This window comes from Callithrix jacchus, chromosome 8 (assembly GCF_049354715.1).
Source record: "Callithrix jacchus isolate 240 chromosome 8, calJac240_pri, whole genome shotgun sequence".
In the NCBI taxonomy this organism is placed as follows: Eukaryota; Metazoa; Chordata; class Mammalia; order Primates; family Cebidae; genus Callithrix; species Callithrix jacchus.
Window position 1 is genome coordinate 37,338,291 of NC_133509.1, and position 12,663 is coordinate 37,350,953.

The window sequence follows — 12,663 nt, forward strand, 5'->3', positions numbered from 1 at the left end:
ATATATGTATTTTTTTTGGTTGAGTTTATATAGAAAATTATGTTTCTAAATAATATTTAAGTTTTGGATATAGGAAACTGTTTCCTTCTCTGGTCAGCTAGAGTCCATTTGTGTTGATTAGACAGAATGTAGTGCTAGGTTCTGTAAGGAGATGTGATATGCTTAAAATCTAAGAAAATTCAGAAGCCCTGGACTTTGCTAACTGATTATAGGGGGAAATATAGACATGTATTATGAATATTTTTAAACTTTTACAACTTTGAAATTTATAAAATTCAAGTTTTTTGCTTTTTGACAGAGTCTTGCTCTGTTGTTCCCAAGTTGGAGTGCAGTGGCACGATCATAGCTCACTTCAGCTTTAAACTTCTGGGCCAAGCAGTCCACCTACCCCAACCTCCTGAGTAGCTGAGGCCACAGGCATGTGCCACTACTCCCAGCTAAGATTTTTATTCTTTATAGAGACTGCTCTCACTATGTTGTCTAGGCTGGTCTCGAACTCCTGGGGCTCAAATGATCCTTCCACCTTGGCCTCCCAAAGTGCTGGGATTACAGGCATGACCCACTGTGCCTGCCCACGATTTTTTGTTTTTAAATTTTATTTTATTATGATTTCATTTTTATCTTTTTATTTTAAGATTTTTTATGCTCATTGAAGAAAATTTGGGAAATAGAGAAATATATTTTATCAAGATAAAATTCCCTTGATTCTACCAACATTTATTCATTTAACAAATATTTACTTGGTGCCTGCATTGTAAAGAGCTGTTCAGACATTAGAGGCTCTAACAATATCAATCTCAATAAAAATATGCTGAAAGAAAAGAAGTATCATAATTCATAAAATTTTTCCTGGAAGGTTAGATTTTTTTCATTTTAATTTTTCACTGTAATAAATATACTTAGATATTGTGCATGTGTGTGTTTAGGATTATTTTATTATGTTCCCATAATGAAATCATTCAGCAAAAGGGTATGAATATTTTAAGACTCTTGTTTTAAATTGTCAAATTGCTTTCATGAGGAGTTAGGCTATTTAATGCTGACCTCAACCCACCATTTCTTCACCAGTATTCACTATGTCATTTGTTTTATCTTTGCTTATGATATAGATGAAAATGGCACTTAATCACTGAAGACTTTCAGTGGATGTTTTACAAAGTATCGTGTACTTTGCTTTTTATCTTATTAAAAAATTATATAATTTAGTCTTCTTATTTCAAGTACAATTAACTTGGCCTCTGTCAGTGAATAACATATTTTGAAATAATACTTTTAATTAGTATATTATGATTATAAATTACTTGGAAAGAGCTAGAACTTTACCATACATATTAAAGAAGCATATGCAATAGAACCAACCTACTGCTTGTTTCTCAGATATTCAACATGCTTTTCTTAAAATTTTAAGTCAATCAAAATTTATATATTTTGAAGATTATAATAGCACACTGCTAACCCAGTTTTCTTTGTTTTAGGTTGCTCTCGTTTTTCCTGGACCTCAGTCTATCTCAATAAAAGATATTTCTTTTCATCTGCAAAAAAGGATTCAAAATAACATTAGAGGCAAGAATGATGACCCTGACAAGCCATCTTTTAAACGCAAAAGAGCTGAAGAACATGAGTTCTGTGATTTGAATGACAGCAAGTACAAAGGCACAACACTGAAAAAAATTGTATTTATAGATAGCACCTGGAACCAAACAAACAAAATAATCACTGATGAGCGACTTCAAGGTAAAAAAAAATGTTTTTTGGACTGCTCTTCCCTCAGACTTATTTTGAAAAACTAACTTACAGACAATATGAAAGAAGAGTTGGATTTAATACCTATACATTTTGCCACATTTACTTTACTTCTCTTTCTCTTTATTACATATGTGAGTATATATTTATATATTCTATATATTTTTTGTTTTTTTGGTTGACCAATTGGAAGTTGACCAATCACTTTGTAAAACTTCACCCTTAAATATTAAGTGTACATTTCTCTCTTTTTTTTTGAAACAGTCTCACTCTGTTGCCCAGGATGGAGTGAAATGGTATGATCTTGGCTTGCTGCAACCTCCTCCTCCTGGGTTCAAGCGTTCCTCCCACCTCAGCCTCTCAGGTAGCTGGCATTATAGGTGCCCGCCATCATGCCTGCCTAAATTTTGTATTTTTAGTAGAGACGGGGTTTCACCACATTGGCTAGTCTGGTCTCAAACTCCCCGCTTCAGGTTTTCCTTCTGCCTTAGCCTCCCAAAATGCTGGAATTACAGGCATGAGCCACGGCATCTGGCCTAAGTGTACATTATCTAAGAATAAGAATATTCCTCTATATTAATCAAGAAATGACTTCTCTCTTATAAGCACCCTAATGGTGAACACATTTACCAAGAAGTTATATCTTCTCATTGGTTTTTTGGTTTTTTGCCTTACAGTTTTTGTTTTGTTTTGTTTTGTTTTGTTTTGTTTTGAGATAGAGTCTTGCTCTGTCACCCAGGCTGGAGTGTAGTGGTCCAATCTTGGTTCACTGCAACCTCTGCCTCCTGGGTATAAGCAATTCTCCTGCCTCAGCCTCACTAGTAGCTGGGATTATAGGCACACACCGCCATGACCAACTTAAGTTTTTTGTATTTTTAGTAGAGACAGAGTTTCACCATATTGGCCATGGTGGTCCCAAACTCCTGACCTCAGGTGATCTGCCCTCCCCGGCCTCCCAAAGTGCTGGGATTATAGGCATGGGCCATGGTGCCTGGCCTGCCTTACAGTTTTTAAAAATAACTTTATTAAGGAATAATTAATATATAATAAACTACATATGTTTAGAGAGTAGAAAAGGTTTCTTATATGTATACAGCCATGAGACCATCACTACAAGTAAGAAAACGAACCTATCCATCATCCCCTGCCAAAATTTCCATCTGCCCTTTTATGATCTTTCACATCCTGCTTCCCTCACAGCACTGTCCAACCCCATCTCTAATCTATCAGTTATCTATATCTAATCATTATAAATTAGATGCATTTTCTGGAATATTACATAAATTGAATCATACTGCATGTATTCTTTTACTTTTTTCAGTTTGGCTTTCTCACACAAAATAAATCACTCGACACTCATTCTTGTTGTAGCATGTATCAATAGGTCATACACTTATTTACAACTAGTATTTTGTTGTATGGGTAAGCTACAATTAGTATTACCTATTTATCTGTTGATGGACATTTGTACTGGTTGTCTCTCATTTTCTGCTGTTTCAAATAAAGTTGTTATGATACTTGTGTTTAAAAAAAAAAAAAGTATGTTCTCCTGTATAATAGAGTACAATTATCACTCATAAGAAAATTAATGAAAATTCAATAATATCATCTAATATACTGTCCATATTCAAATTTCCCTAACTGACCCCAAAATACTTTTTGTAGCTTCCCTTCTATAGCGTTTAAACTTATCACAGTTTATTTGGTTATTATGTATATTTAGTCTCTTTTATTTAGAGCAGTCTTGTTTTTGTTTTTCATTACTTAGACTTTTGTGAAGAGTACAGGTCAATTGTCTGAATGTTTCATTGTGATTAGTTTCAGTCTAAATATGTTGGCTAGGACACTTACAGGTAAGGATAAATCCAGGGTTGTCTATGTCTAGTTTATATCTATTGTTTTGTTATACTTATTAATAGCATGTCATTTCACTCTCAGAAATGAACCTTTTAGCTGATAAATTGTATGGTTAACCAATTCATAGGTGAATTCATACTTTATTGTTGCACCAAATTAGGAGGCATATAATGCAAGTTGTTCTATTATTTGTGATGATTTTCATTACTTGATTAAAGTGGTGATTGCTAGATCTTTTATTAAGGTTTATTTTTTCTCTTTGTAAGTAGTAGTAATCTATGGGTGATGTTTTCAGACTATGGACTGTTTCCCAAAAACTTTTCACCAAGTAATTTTAGTATTCATTGATGATCCCTGCGTAAATTGAATAATTACATTGAGAATTGAAAAATGGCAAAATTTTAATTACATGATTTTTTCTACATTTGTTAGCCAGTATTCTTATGTAAAGAAGAGCTTTTCCTTTTTCCCCTGTTCTTTATTTCTCTCTCTCCCACGTATGCTCATCTTTTTTATGCAATCTTTTTGATGCTCGAGTTCTCTCAAATTTTGCCAGTGGAAACCTTTCAAGTACTTCATGGCATGGCCTCATTTGTCCTTTTGGTACAACAGACAAGTTCATTTGTACTTTTTTTCTGCCTCAAACCTGGAATCAATTGTTTTTCTAAGAAGCTATAGTTTCTTTTCATAGGAAATGGTATTAGAAACTAAGATCTGGTAAATTCATTACTATTGGAATGTCATTCTTTCAGTGGATAGAGCCAAGAAAAATACATAGTTATGCATCATGAGTTCACACAGATAGTTCTAATTCATATTTAACATTATGGATTTTTATTTATTTTAGAGTGAAAAGTTTGGTTCCTAATAACAGTCATTTAAAAGAGTTACTTTACTTGCCCATGTATGATTAGAAGGCAAGAAAGCTATTCAGTTGATATTAGGCAGTTGCCAAAACAGTTTTAAATTGGGAGAGCTTCTCTCAGGCTCGTGTTAAAAATGTGCATTATCTAGAGAGAACATTTTGACATTTTTTCGAGTATGGTGTTCATTAATACCAAGCTGAAGTGAGTGACAACACTAGATTTAACTAGCTTAATTTATATAGTTTATGCATCTGACATCTTCATACATGTTAGTAAGTTGCTTTGACAGTCGAATTGTGTGTTCTTTGTGTTGTATGTGTGTGGGAGAGAGTGAAGGGCAGGTACTATGGAGCATAAGATCTGAAAGAAATTTTGTTGCCAGTGTTTAATAGAAAGACAAACTCCTGAGCCCTAAGGCTGTGCTCTTTGAAAAAGAAAGGGAACACTGCCTGCCACATTCCCATGGATGTTTACAGCAGCAGGTTACTCGCCAGTTTGAAGATATTTCTGAGCAATTTTTCTTTATTGTTACCTTATATGGTAATTGAAAAGATCAAATTTAAAAAAACATAAGTAAAAACCCTTGACATAACTATAAAAGGAATTATGTGGTATTATTCAAAATCTCATTTCAGAGTGTTCACATTTGGCTTGCCTAAAATCAGATTTGTACAAAAGATTTTCATTATTCCTTCCCAATTCACATGGGAAGTAGCATATATTTTAGTTCTATGCCAGATCAAAAATTTTTAAAGAGGCTTCTTAATCTTTAAAATTATAAAAGAAACAGATTTCTAGAGGCAAGTTTTCTGCATAACCTACTTCAACCCCTGTCCTTTGTAGCTCCTTATTGCACCACAGGAAATAATTAGGGCTCTACACTTATTTATAACCTCTGTATATGTAAAATACTAATTTCTGAATAAACCAAGTTATTCCCATAAGAAGCAGTCCATGTTTGTTATAAATCGTTGGCTTTAGGCTTTAATACTTTTTGTCATTTCACGGGATTAAGCTGAACAAACTAAGCTAAACCTCAATTAAACCCTCAGGTGTATTGGAAATTATCTTTCCATTATCTTAGTATGAATGCCAAGGTTAAGAATCCCCTTAACAATGTACAACCATACTGTTTTGCCGAATTTTTACAGAGAAATAATTCTGTATGTTCTACCAATGTCAAAAGAAAGCACTTGAAGGTAGAGTGCCGAATTTAATCATAAAAGGTAAACCTAAACCTACAAGTGAAGAATTATGTAACATTCTTGAAGATTTACCATAGGAAGCCTTGGCAGAATGTAGAGGGAGACACTGTTCCTTTTTGTTGGGCTGGATTCCAAATTATTTAAACATCATTATACTGTAATTTGTTTTAAAAATTAACCAGCTCTTTCCCTTCATTTTGACTACATATTGATACAACTTTTAAAGTGATAACTTTGTTCACATTATAGGCATTGCCTAAACTACACTCACTGTGTCAGTGAGTACTGTGTCATATACTACCTTATTCAATTCTCACATCAAATGTATGAAGTAAAGGATGTCATCCTCACTTTGCAATTGCAGAAATTGAGGCAGCACTTTTGAAAGGAAAATCAATTTGTAATTATCTACTTTAAGTTTCTCCTGCTAAAATATTTTACTAGTTTGGAGCTAGGTGTAGTGGCTTATTCCTGTAATCCCAGCACTCCAGGAGATGAAGGCGGGATTATCACTTGAATGCAGAAGTTCTAGACCAGCCTAGACAACATAGCAAGACCCACATCTCAACAAAAAATAATTAGCCTGGGATGGTAGGGTGCACCTGTAGTCTCAGGTACTTGAGAGACTGAGGCAGGAGAATTGCTTGAGCCCAGGTGTTCAAGGATGCAGTGAGCTATGATCATGCCTCTACACTCCAGCCAGGGTAAGAGAGCAAAATCCCACCTCAAAAAAATGTTCACATTTTTACTATAATTTTATTATAAAGTTACTAATTGTTAGAAATACAAGGATATACACAATCTTTTTGCATTCAAGAAACTGAAATATTTATTGTGTTCTAGAATGCATACATATATTAGGCTGGTAGAAGAGACTGGAGAAATTCAAATTATAAATGTCTTATTTTATTCAGCATGTCTGGGAATTTGTTCTTTTATCCATAGGTGCTGTGGCATCATTAAAGAATTTTAAGCTTGTCATTGATATGATTAATTTGAATTTTAAGTCTAATGGAAAGAATTGGGCTGGGATGTGACTTCCAGCTCTAATTCTTTCACTAAATAAGCAAAGAGGTTTTGTTTGTTTGTTTTTAACCGTTTTATATTTTTTAATTGATACATACGAAAGAATACACACACATGCACTCACACACATATATATGTAACATTGTTATAAAACATATATAATGAATTATTAAGAACTCACGCATCAAGATAGTATTTCTAACTTCCTTTTATTCATGTTCTTCTCCCTTGTGCCATTCTTCTTCTTCCCCCGACAGTTAATTATTTTCCTGAATTATGCTTTTTTAAATTATAGTATTACATATATCTGTTTTCATAAACTATGTATTATTTAGTTTTGCTTTATTTTGACCTATATGTTGTTTTCTTGGGACTTGCTTTCTAAAGTCGTTTTTTGTTTCTCAGATTAATCTGTATTGTCATATGACGGTAGCTATATTTTATTCAGTTTCACTGCTGAATAATATCTGTGAGTATACTACAATTTATCTAGTTTCCTGCTAATGAAACACTTTGGCTATTTCTAGTTTTTACTATTATAAATAATGCTACTACTCACATTCTTGTGCAAGCATAAGCTCCTCTAGGAAACATACCTAGGAGTCACATTGCTGAGTTGTTGAGTATGAGAATATTCACCTTTACAAGATAATGCCAAATTGTTTTTCAAAGTGTATATACAAAGGAATATTTTCATCATTAGTGTATAAGAGCTCCAGTGATCCATAATCTCTCCTACCTTGGTATTATCAAATGTCTGATTTTTGCCAATCTAGTATGTATAAAATGGTGTCTCAATGTCATCTTCATTTACTTTTATCTAATTACTAATTGGATTGAGAATTACATTATTTGTTTATTTGGCCATATACATGTCCTATTCTGTGAAATATCTATGCCCATTTTTTTTAGTGTTTTATCTTAATTGATTTGTAGAAATTCTTTATATATTCTAGAATATAGATAATATTGTAAAATACCTTCTTGCAGTTCATGGTTCATCTGTTTAATCCTTTCTTTTGAGGAAAAAAATTCTTAGTGTGAAATTTATTAATATGTCTTTATCTTGTTTGAATATTTCTCTTCTCCAAGATACTATATGGCTAAGAATTTGCTTTCGATTTTTTGTATTTTCTGTGTAAGTAATGTCAATTGCATTTATTTTCATTTCTTATGCATCTAATTAATTTGTTGTTCTTTATTACTGTGTTAAATAAGACCTCTAATGCAATATTTAATTAAAGCCCTGTAGAGGTCATCCTTCTCGTGTTTCAATCTGATAATCTATGTCTTTTAAATAGCAACTTTAGTTTATTTACATTTGCTGTGAGTATTGATATAATTGGATCTACTTTCTGCCATCTTAATTTTTTATTTCTGTTTGTCCTTTTTTTATAACTTTTGTTTCTTTTGATTGAGTGAGGTTTTTTTCTTATTCCATTTTTATTCCTATTTCAGTTCTTTTAGAGAATTGCACACATCACCTAAAAAGTTCAAAGCCAAACAATGTTTAATGTCTCCTTTTTTACATTATGGACTTCATATGCTGAAGCTTCATTCAGCCTCTTCCTGGTATATATTGTTATTGTTAATATCATTATTTCTGTTCTGTTCTTTATTATGAGTCTAGTAATTAGATATTATTATTGTTTTTGTTTTATACCGGCAACAGTTATCTGGATTTGCATAGATGTTTACCAAGTGTGTTGGTAACTCAGTGTTATCCAATACGTCCTTTAGGAATTCCTTTAATTTGATCTCTTGTTGGCATATGTTCAGTTTTTATTTGTTTATTAATGTGTATCACTTTTTTCTTGATATGTTGTTCTGGTGGGTTCATGATTTTAGGTTGCCAGTTTTGTTTTTTGTTGTTTTTGTTTTTTCTTTTTCTTTTTGACACTTCAAAGATATTATTCTAGTGTCTTCAATATACTGTTGTGGCCAATGGGAAGTCTTTGGTCATTCTAATAACCTTTTCTTTGTATATGATCCATCCCTTCTCCATGGCTTCTTTTAATATCTTCTCTTTATCTTTGGTGTTTTGCGTTACATAACTATGTAATAGGTCTAGGCACTGATTTGCTTGTATTTATACTGCTTGAGACACATTATGTTTTATGTATTTGTGGCTTTGCATAGTTGAAAACAGTTTCTGGGAACGTCATAGGCATTATCTATTTAACTGCTCTCTCTCTCTGTCTTTCATTTTCTTTGTTCTCTCTTCCTCAAACTCCTATTAGTTATTTAATCCTCCATATCTCTTAATATCTTTGCATTTCTTTTATTATTTATTTCTTCTACATTTCTGGGGTAGCTTTTGAGAAAAAGTGAGATGTGACAGTGGGAAATCATTAATGACTTAGAAGTTCCAGTTGGTCATTGGGCTAATTTTGATGCTACCTTCTCTCTTTTATTTCTCAGTTTAAAATAAAATTTGCAAAAACAAACAAAAAGGGGGCAAATAAATATAGTATGAGTCCAATTACTGGCCAACAGAGCTAAAAGCATTCTGGATTTGTATGATGACAGCTTAGTTATAACAGATGAGAGTACTGTTCTGTGATTGCATTAATTATTCCCCTTTTAAATGTTCAAGAGCAAGGCATTCTACCTGACTCTGATATCGAGGCTCTTACATGTAACAGAGCTAAAACAAACAAAAGACACCATAGCTTTAGGATACTCTGTTCATAAAGATAGTATGAAAGTGATAATCAAGAAGTAAAGTTTAACCAGTATTAGGGACCATTAAGCTGCCTATCTCTCTCAGTTAATGATATTTAAAGGTCAGTTTAGGCTAGGCACTATAGCTCACACCTATAATCCCAACACTTTGAGAGGCCAAGGCAGGAGTATCATTTGAGCCCAGGATTTTGAGAACAGTCCTTTGTTAAAGACACTATCTTTAACGAAAATAAAAATACAAAATCTTAGCTGGATATGGTGCAGATGTAGTCCCAGCTACTTGGGAGGCTGAGACAGGAGGATCACTTGAGTCCAGAAGTTTGAAGGTAACCATGAGCTGTGATCACGCTGCTGTGATCTAGCCTGGGTGACAGAGCAAGACCCCATCTCTAAACAAACAAAAATATTAGTTTGTCAAGGAAATGAAACCCTTCTGAAAATTGGTGAATGTAGTCCTGTCAGAGATTCAGATTTTTAAAGATGCTGGTACATAGAGGATTAGAAGACATGAATATCTTAAATGTTAACTACTTTTAATTCATTGGTCTCAGTGTTAACTGTCATGTATAAGATTTTATTCTTTGTTTTATATTGCTTCTGTATATACCTTAAGGTGTTTAAGAAAATGTCTTGTTTCAAGCTGGTTTTGAAAGAAGTTATCTGTAGTCTTTAAAAAAAATTGTTAGAATAATTAAAAGAAATCATTATTATTGTACCAGGCCTGTGATTAAGAAGAAATATTTATATTTTTTCTTTCTTTCTTTCTCTCTTTTTGACAGGGTTGTTACAAGTTGAGTTGAAAACCAGAAAAACTTGCTTTTGGCGCCATCAAAAAGGAAAGCCAGATACTTTCCTTTCTACAATTGAAGCCATTTACTACTTTCTGGTAGACTACCATACTGATATATTAAAAGAGAAATACAGAGGGCAATATGACAATCTTTTATTTTTCTATTCTTTTATGTACCAGTTGATAAAGAATGCCAAATGCTCTGGAGATAAGGAGACAGGAAAACTTATACATTAGTTTTTAACAAGCCACTTATGTCCTTTTATTTTGCTAACATTAATAAACGTATATTTCTGCTTTGTTTTTTCTTAAGAAATAATTATATATAATGCCTGTAAGACCATTTGAAAAAATTCGAGTCTCTCATATATTACGTTATATTTCTTAAAAGGAAGGAAATTGTATCCAGGGGAGTTTTTCAGAGATACTGTTGATTGAAAAACTTATTTCAGAAGTTATTTGCTCAGTGAAACCTCAGTTTCATTACTACATTTTAATATAGTGTGTTTTGTCTCTGTTAGATATAACGTATTCAATTGGATCTAATTAGCTCTTTATTTCAACATCTTTATATCTTTTCACCTGTACTCATGACCACCTTTAGAGGTAAATGGGGTTACAATCTACTGGCTGAAAAATAGGTCATAAGTGATTTTTCTTGAAGTTAGTAGCAAACATAGGCAGAACTAGAATTAGAGTTCCAATATCTAGGGCTGTTTCTTTAACTCCTAAGGTTGTTAAAAACAGAGACTCTGGAGCTAGATTGCCTGAATTTAAATCTCAGCCTTTCTACTTATCAGCTATGTCAGTTTCTTGCATTTGTTCAAAGCAGGCAATACTGAGCAGCTACCTTATAGGATTAACTGGGAATTAACTGAGTTAATATCTAAGGGGCTTTCAGCAGTACCTGAAATATAATAAGTGTTATATATATGTTTGCTCTTTCTATTTTATTTGGAATTGTGAACTAATAATAATTGAAGGCTGGCTGCTAGTGGCCATCTCTGCTGCCAGGTGAAAAGAGCCTGCCTTAGAATGAAGTTGGCAATGGAAAGCAGAGTGGAGAAGGAAAAAGAGAGACTGAGTCCTGATGGCATCATTTACTCACCTAGACCTAGCTGCTTGTGAATAGAGCCCTACTGTGCTGAGTAGCTTCTGTCTACTCTTTTCTATTCTGCTCTCTGCACTGTGAGGTAGGTTCCCTTGCTCTCTTGCTTTTGGTTGGGTTCAAGAAAATGGGAAGTATCAGTGGGAGATTAGATGTAGAGGAAAATGAAATCATGTACTTTATTTCCCTAGCTCCTTTCCTGCCCTATCATAGTCAGTTGGCTTATAAGGAATCCTATCCCTTCTGTTCCCAAGCAGTTATCCCAGTTAGCTCACTAGGTTTAGTTCGGCTCCGTCACTTTACCCCTTTTCACTTAGGACTGGTAATAACTTAGAGTTATTAATAGCCCCAGGGTAGTTCACAACCACTTGTTGCTTTCCCTAGACCCTGCTCGGACATTTGTAAATACTGCCCTTTTTTTATTATACTCTTCTCAAATGTTCCCATTTTAAGTTGCCTTCTATTTCATTTTGGTACTCTGATAAATTCACCTGTTTGTGTGAAATAATTAGCACATTTCCTGAAGTATATACAGTGGGACACATCATGCTTTATGGGGGAAAATAGTTCTTGATGAAATTAGTTTGCTGTACATTAGTTTGTTTCCCTCCTAGGGATTCAGAAGGCAAACCATGTTAAAGGTTCTGGAAAGTCCTGAAATAAACATTTTGAATTTTATTTAAGCTGATAGATCTTAAACTTACTTGAAGGTGTAGCACCTATTAACATTCCTTGGAAATAGAACATTTGGAATATTGTAATTAAGAGTAATTCCTATTAATATACATGTGGTAACTCAGAATTAAAGAGGTAAGTAAATTGTTGATAGATCATGCTCCTAGTTAGTAGCAGAGCCTGTTCTAGAATCTGGAACTTCTGATTTGGTTTGGTTCTGTAAGGTCACCATTATATTATGCTATTCATAAAAAGGACTGTGGATTATATAAGGTTTGAACATGATTAGTCTTAGCCAAATAAATCAACTGGCTTGCTTATTTAGCAGTTATTTTACAAGAATGGAATTAAAATCGTTTTTTAGTTGTTGCTATTGTTTTTTATGTTTAGAACTTGGCCCTGAGAATAGAGGAAGGCTTGAATTGATTTAAGCAGGGCCAAAGTTGGATTTCTCTGGGCTATATTTGGACTTCCCTGAGCCAAAATCTATTGCATTTAACTGGCTTTACAAACCAACTAAATGTAACAGTTCAGAGGGAAAAGAAAAAAAAAAGTGAGAGACAGAATAATTCTATCACTCATTTGCCCCCATCTTTCAGCTGGCACAAGAAAGATGACCCATGTAGTTCATAAGAGCCTAATTTACGGCTAAGGCTAGATAAAATCTCAGGTTCTTTTCAAAAGAAGATAATAATGCCTCTTAGAACA

At 33.4% G+C, this 12,663-nt stretch overlaps 1 protein-coding gene across 17 annotated transcripts in view; it reads left to right on the forward strand.

Annotated features, from left to right (window-relative positions):
• DTWD1 (DTW motif tRNA-uridine aminocarboxypropyltransferase 1) overlaps positions 1 to 12,663 on the forward strand; it is a 42,965-nt gene that overhangs the window by 7,778 nt on the left and 22,524 nt on the right. For 8 of the 17 annotated variants that reach the window (XM_035259629.3, XM_078334218.1, XM_078334217.1 and 5 more), the window contains 2 exons: positions 1,476 to 1,734; positions 10,162 to 11,956. In XM_035259629.3, coding sequence (XP_035115520.2) covers positions 1,476 to 1,734; positions 10,162 to 10,409 — 507 coding nt within the window. In that variant the 3' untranslated portion in view covers positions 10,410 to 11,956. Of the gene's footprint in view, positions 1 to 1,475; positions 1,735 to 2,007; positions 2,108 to 3,511; positions 3,597 to 10,161; positions 11,957 to 12,663 lie in introns of those variants that run through there. The other 9 variants (XM_078334221.1, XM_078334222.1, XM_078334223.1 and 6 more) reach the window with 3 other exon arrangements.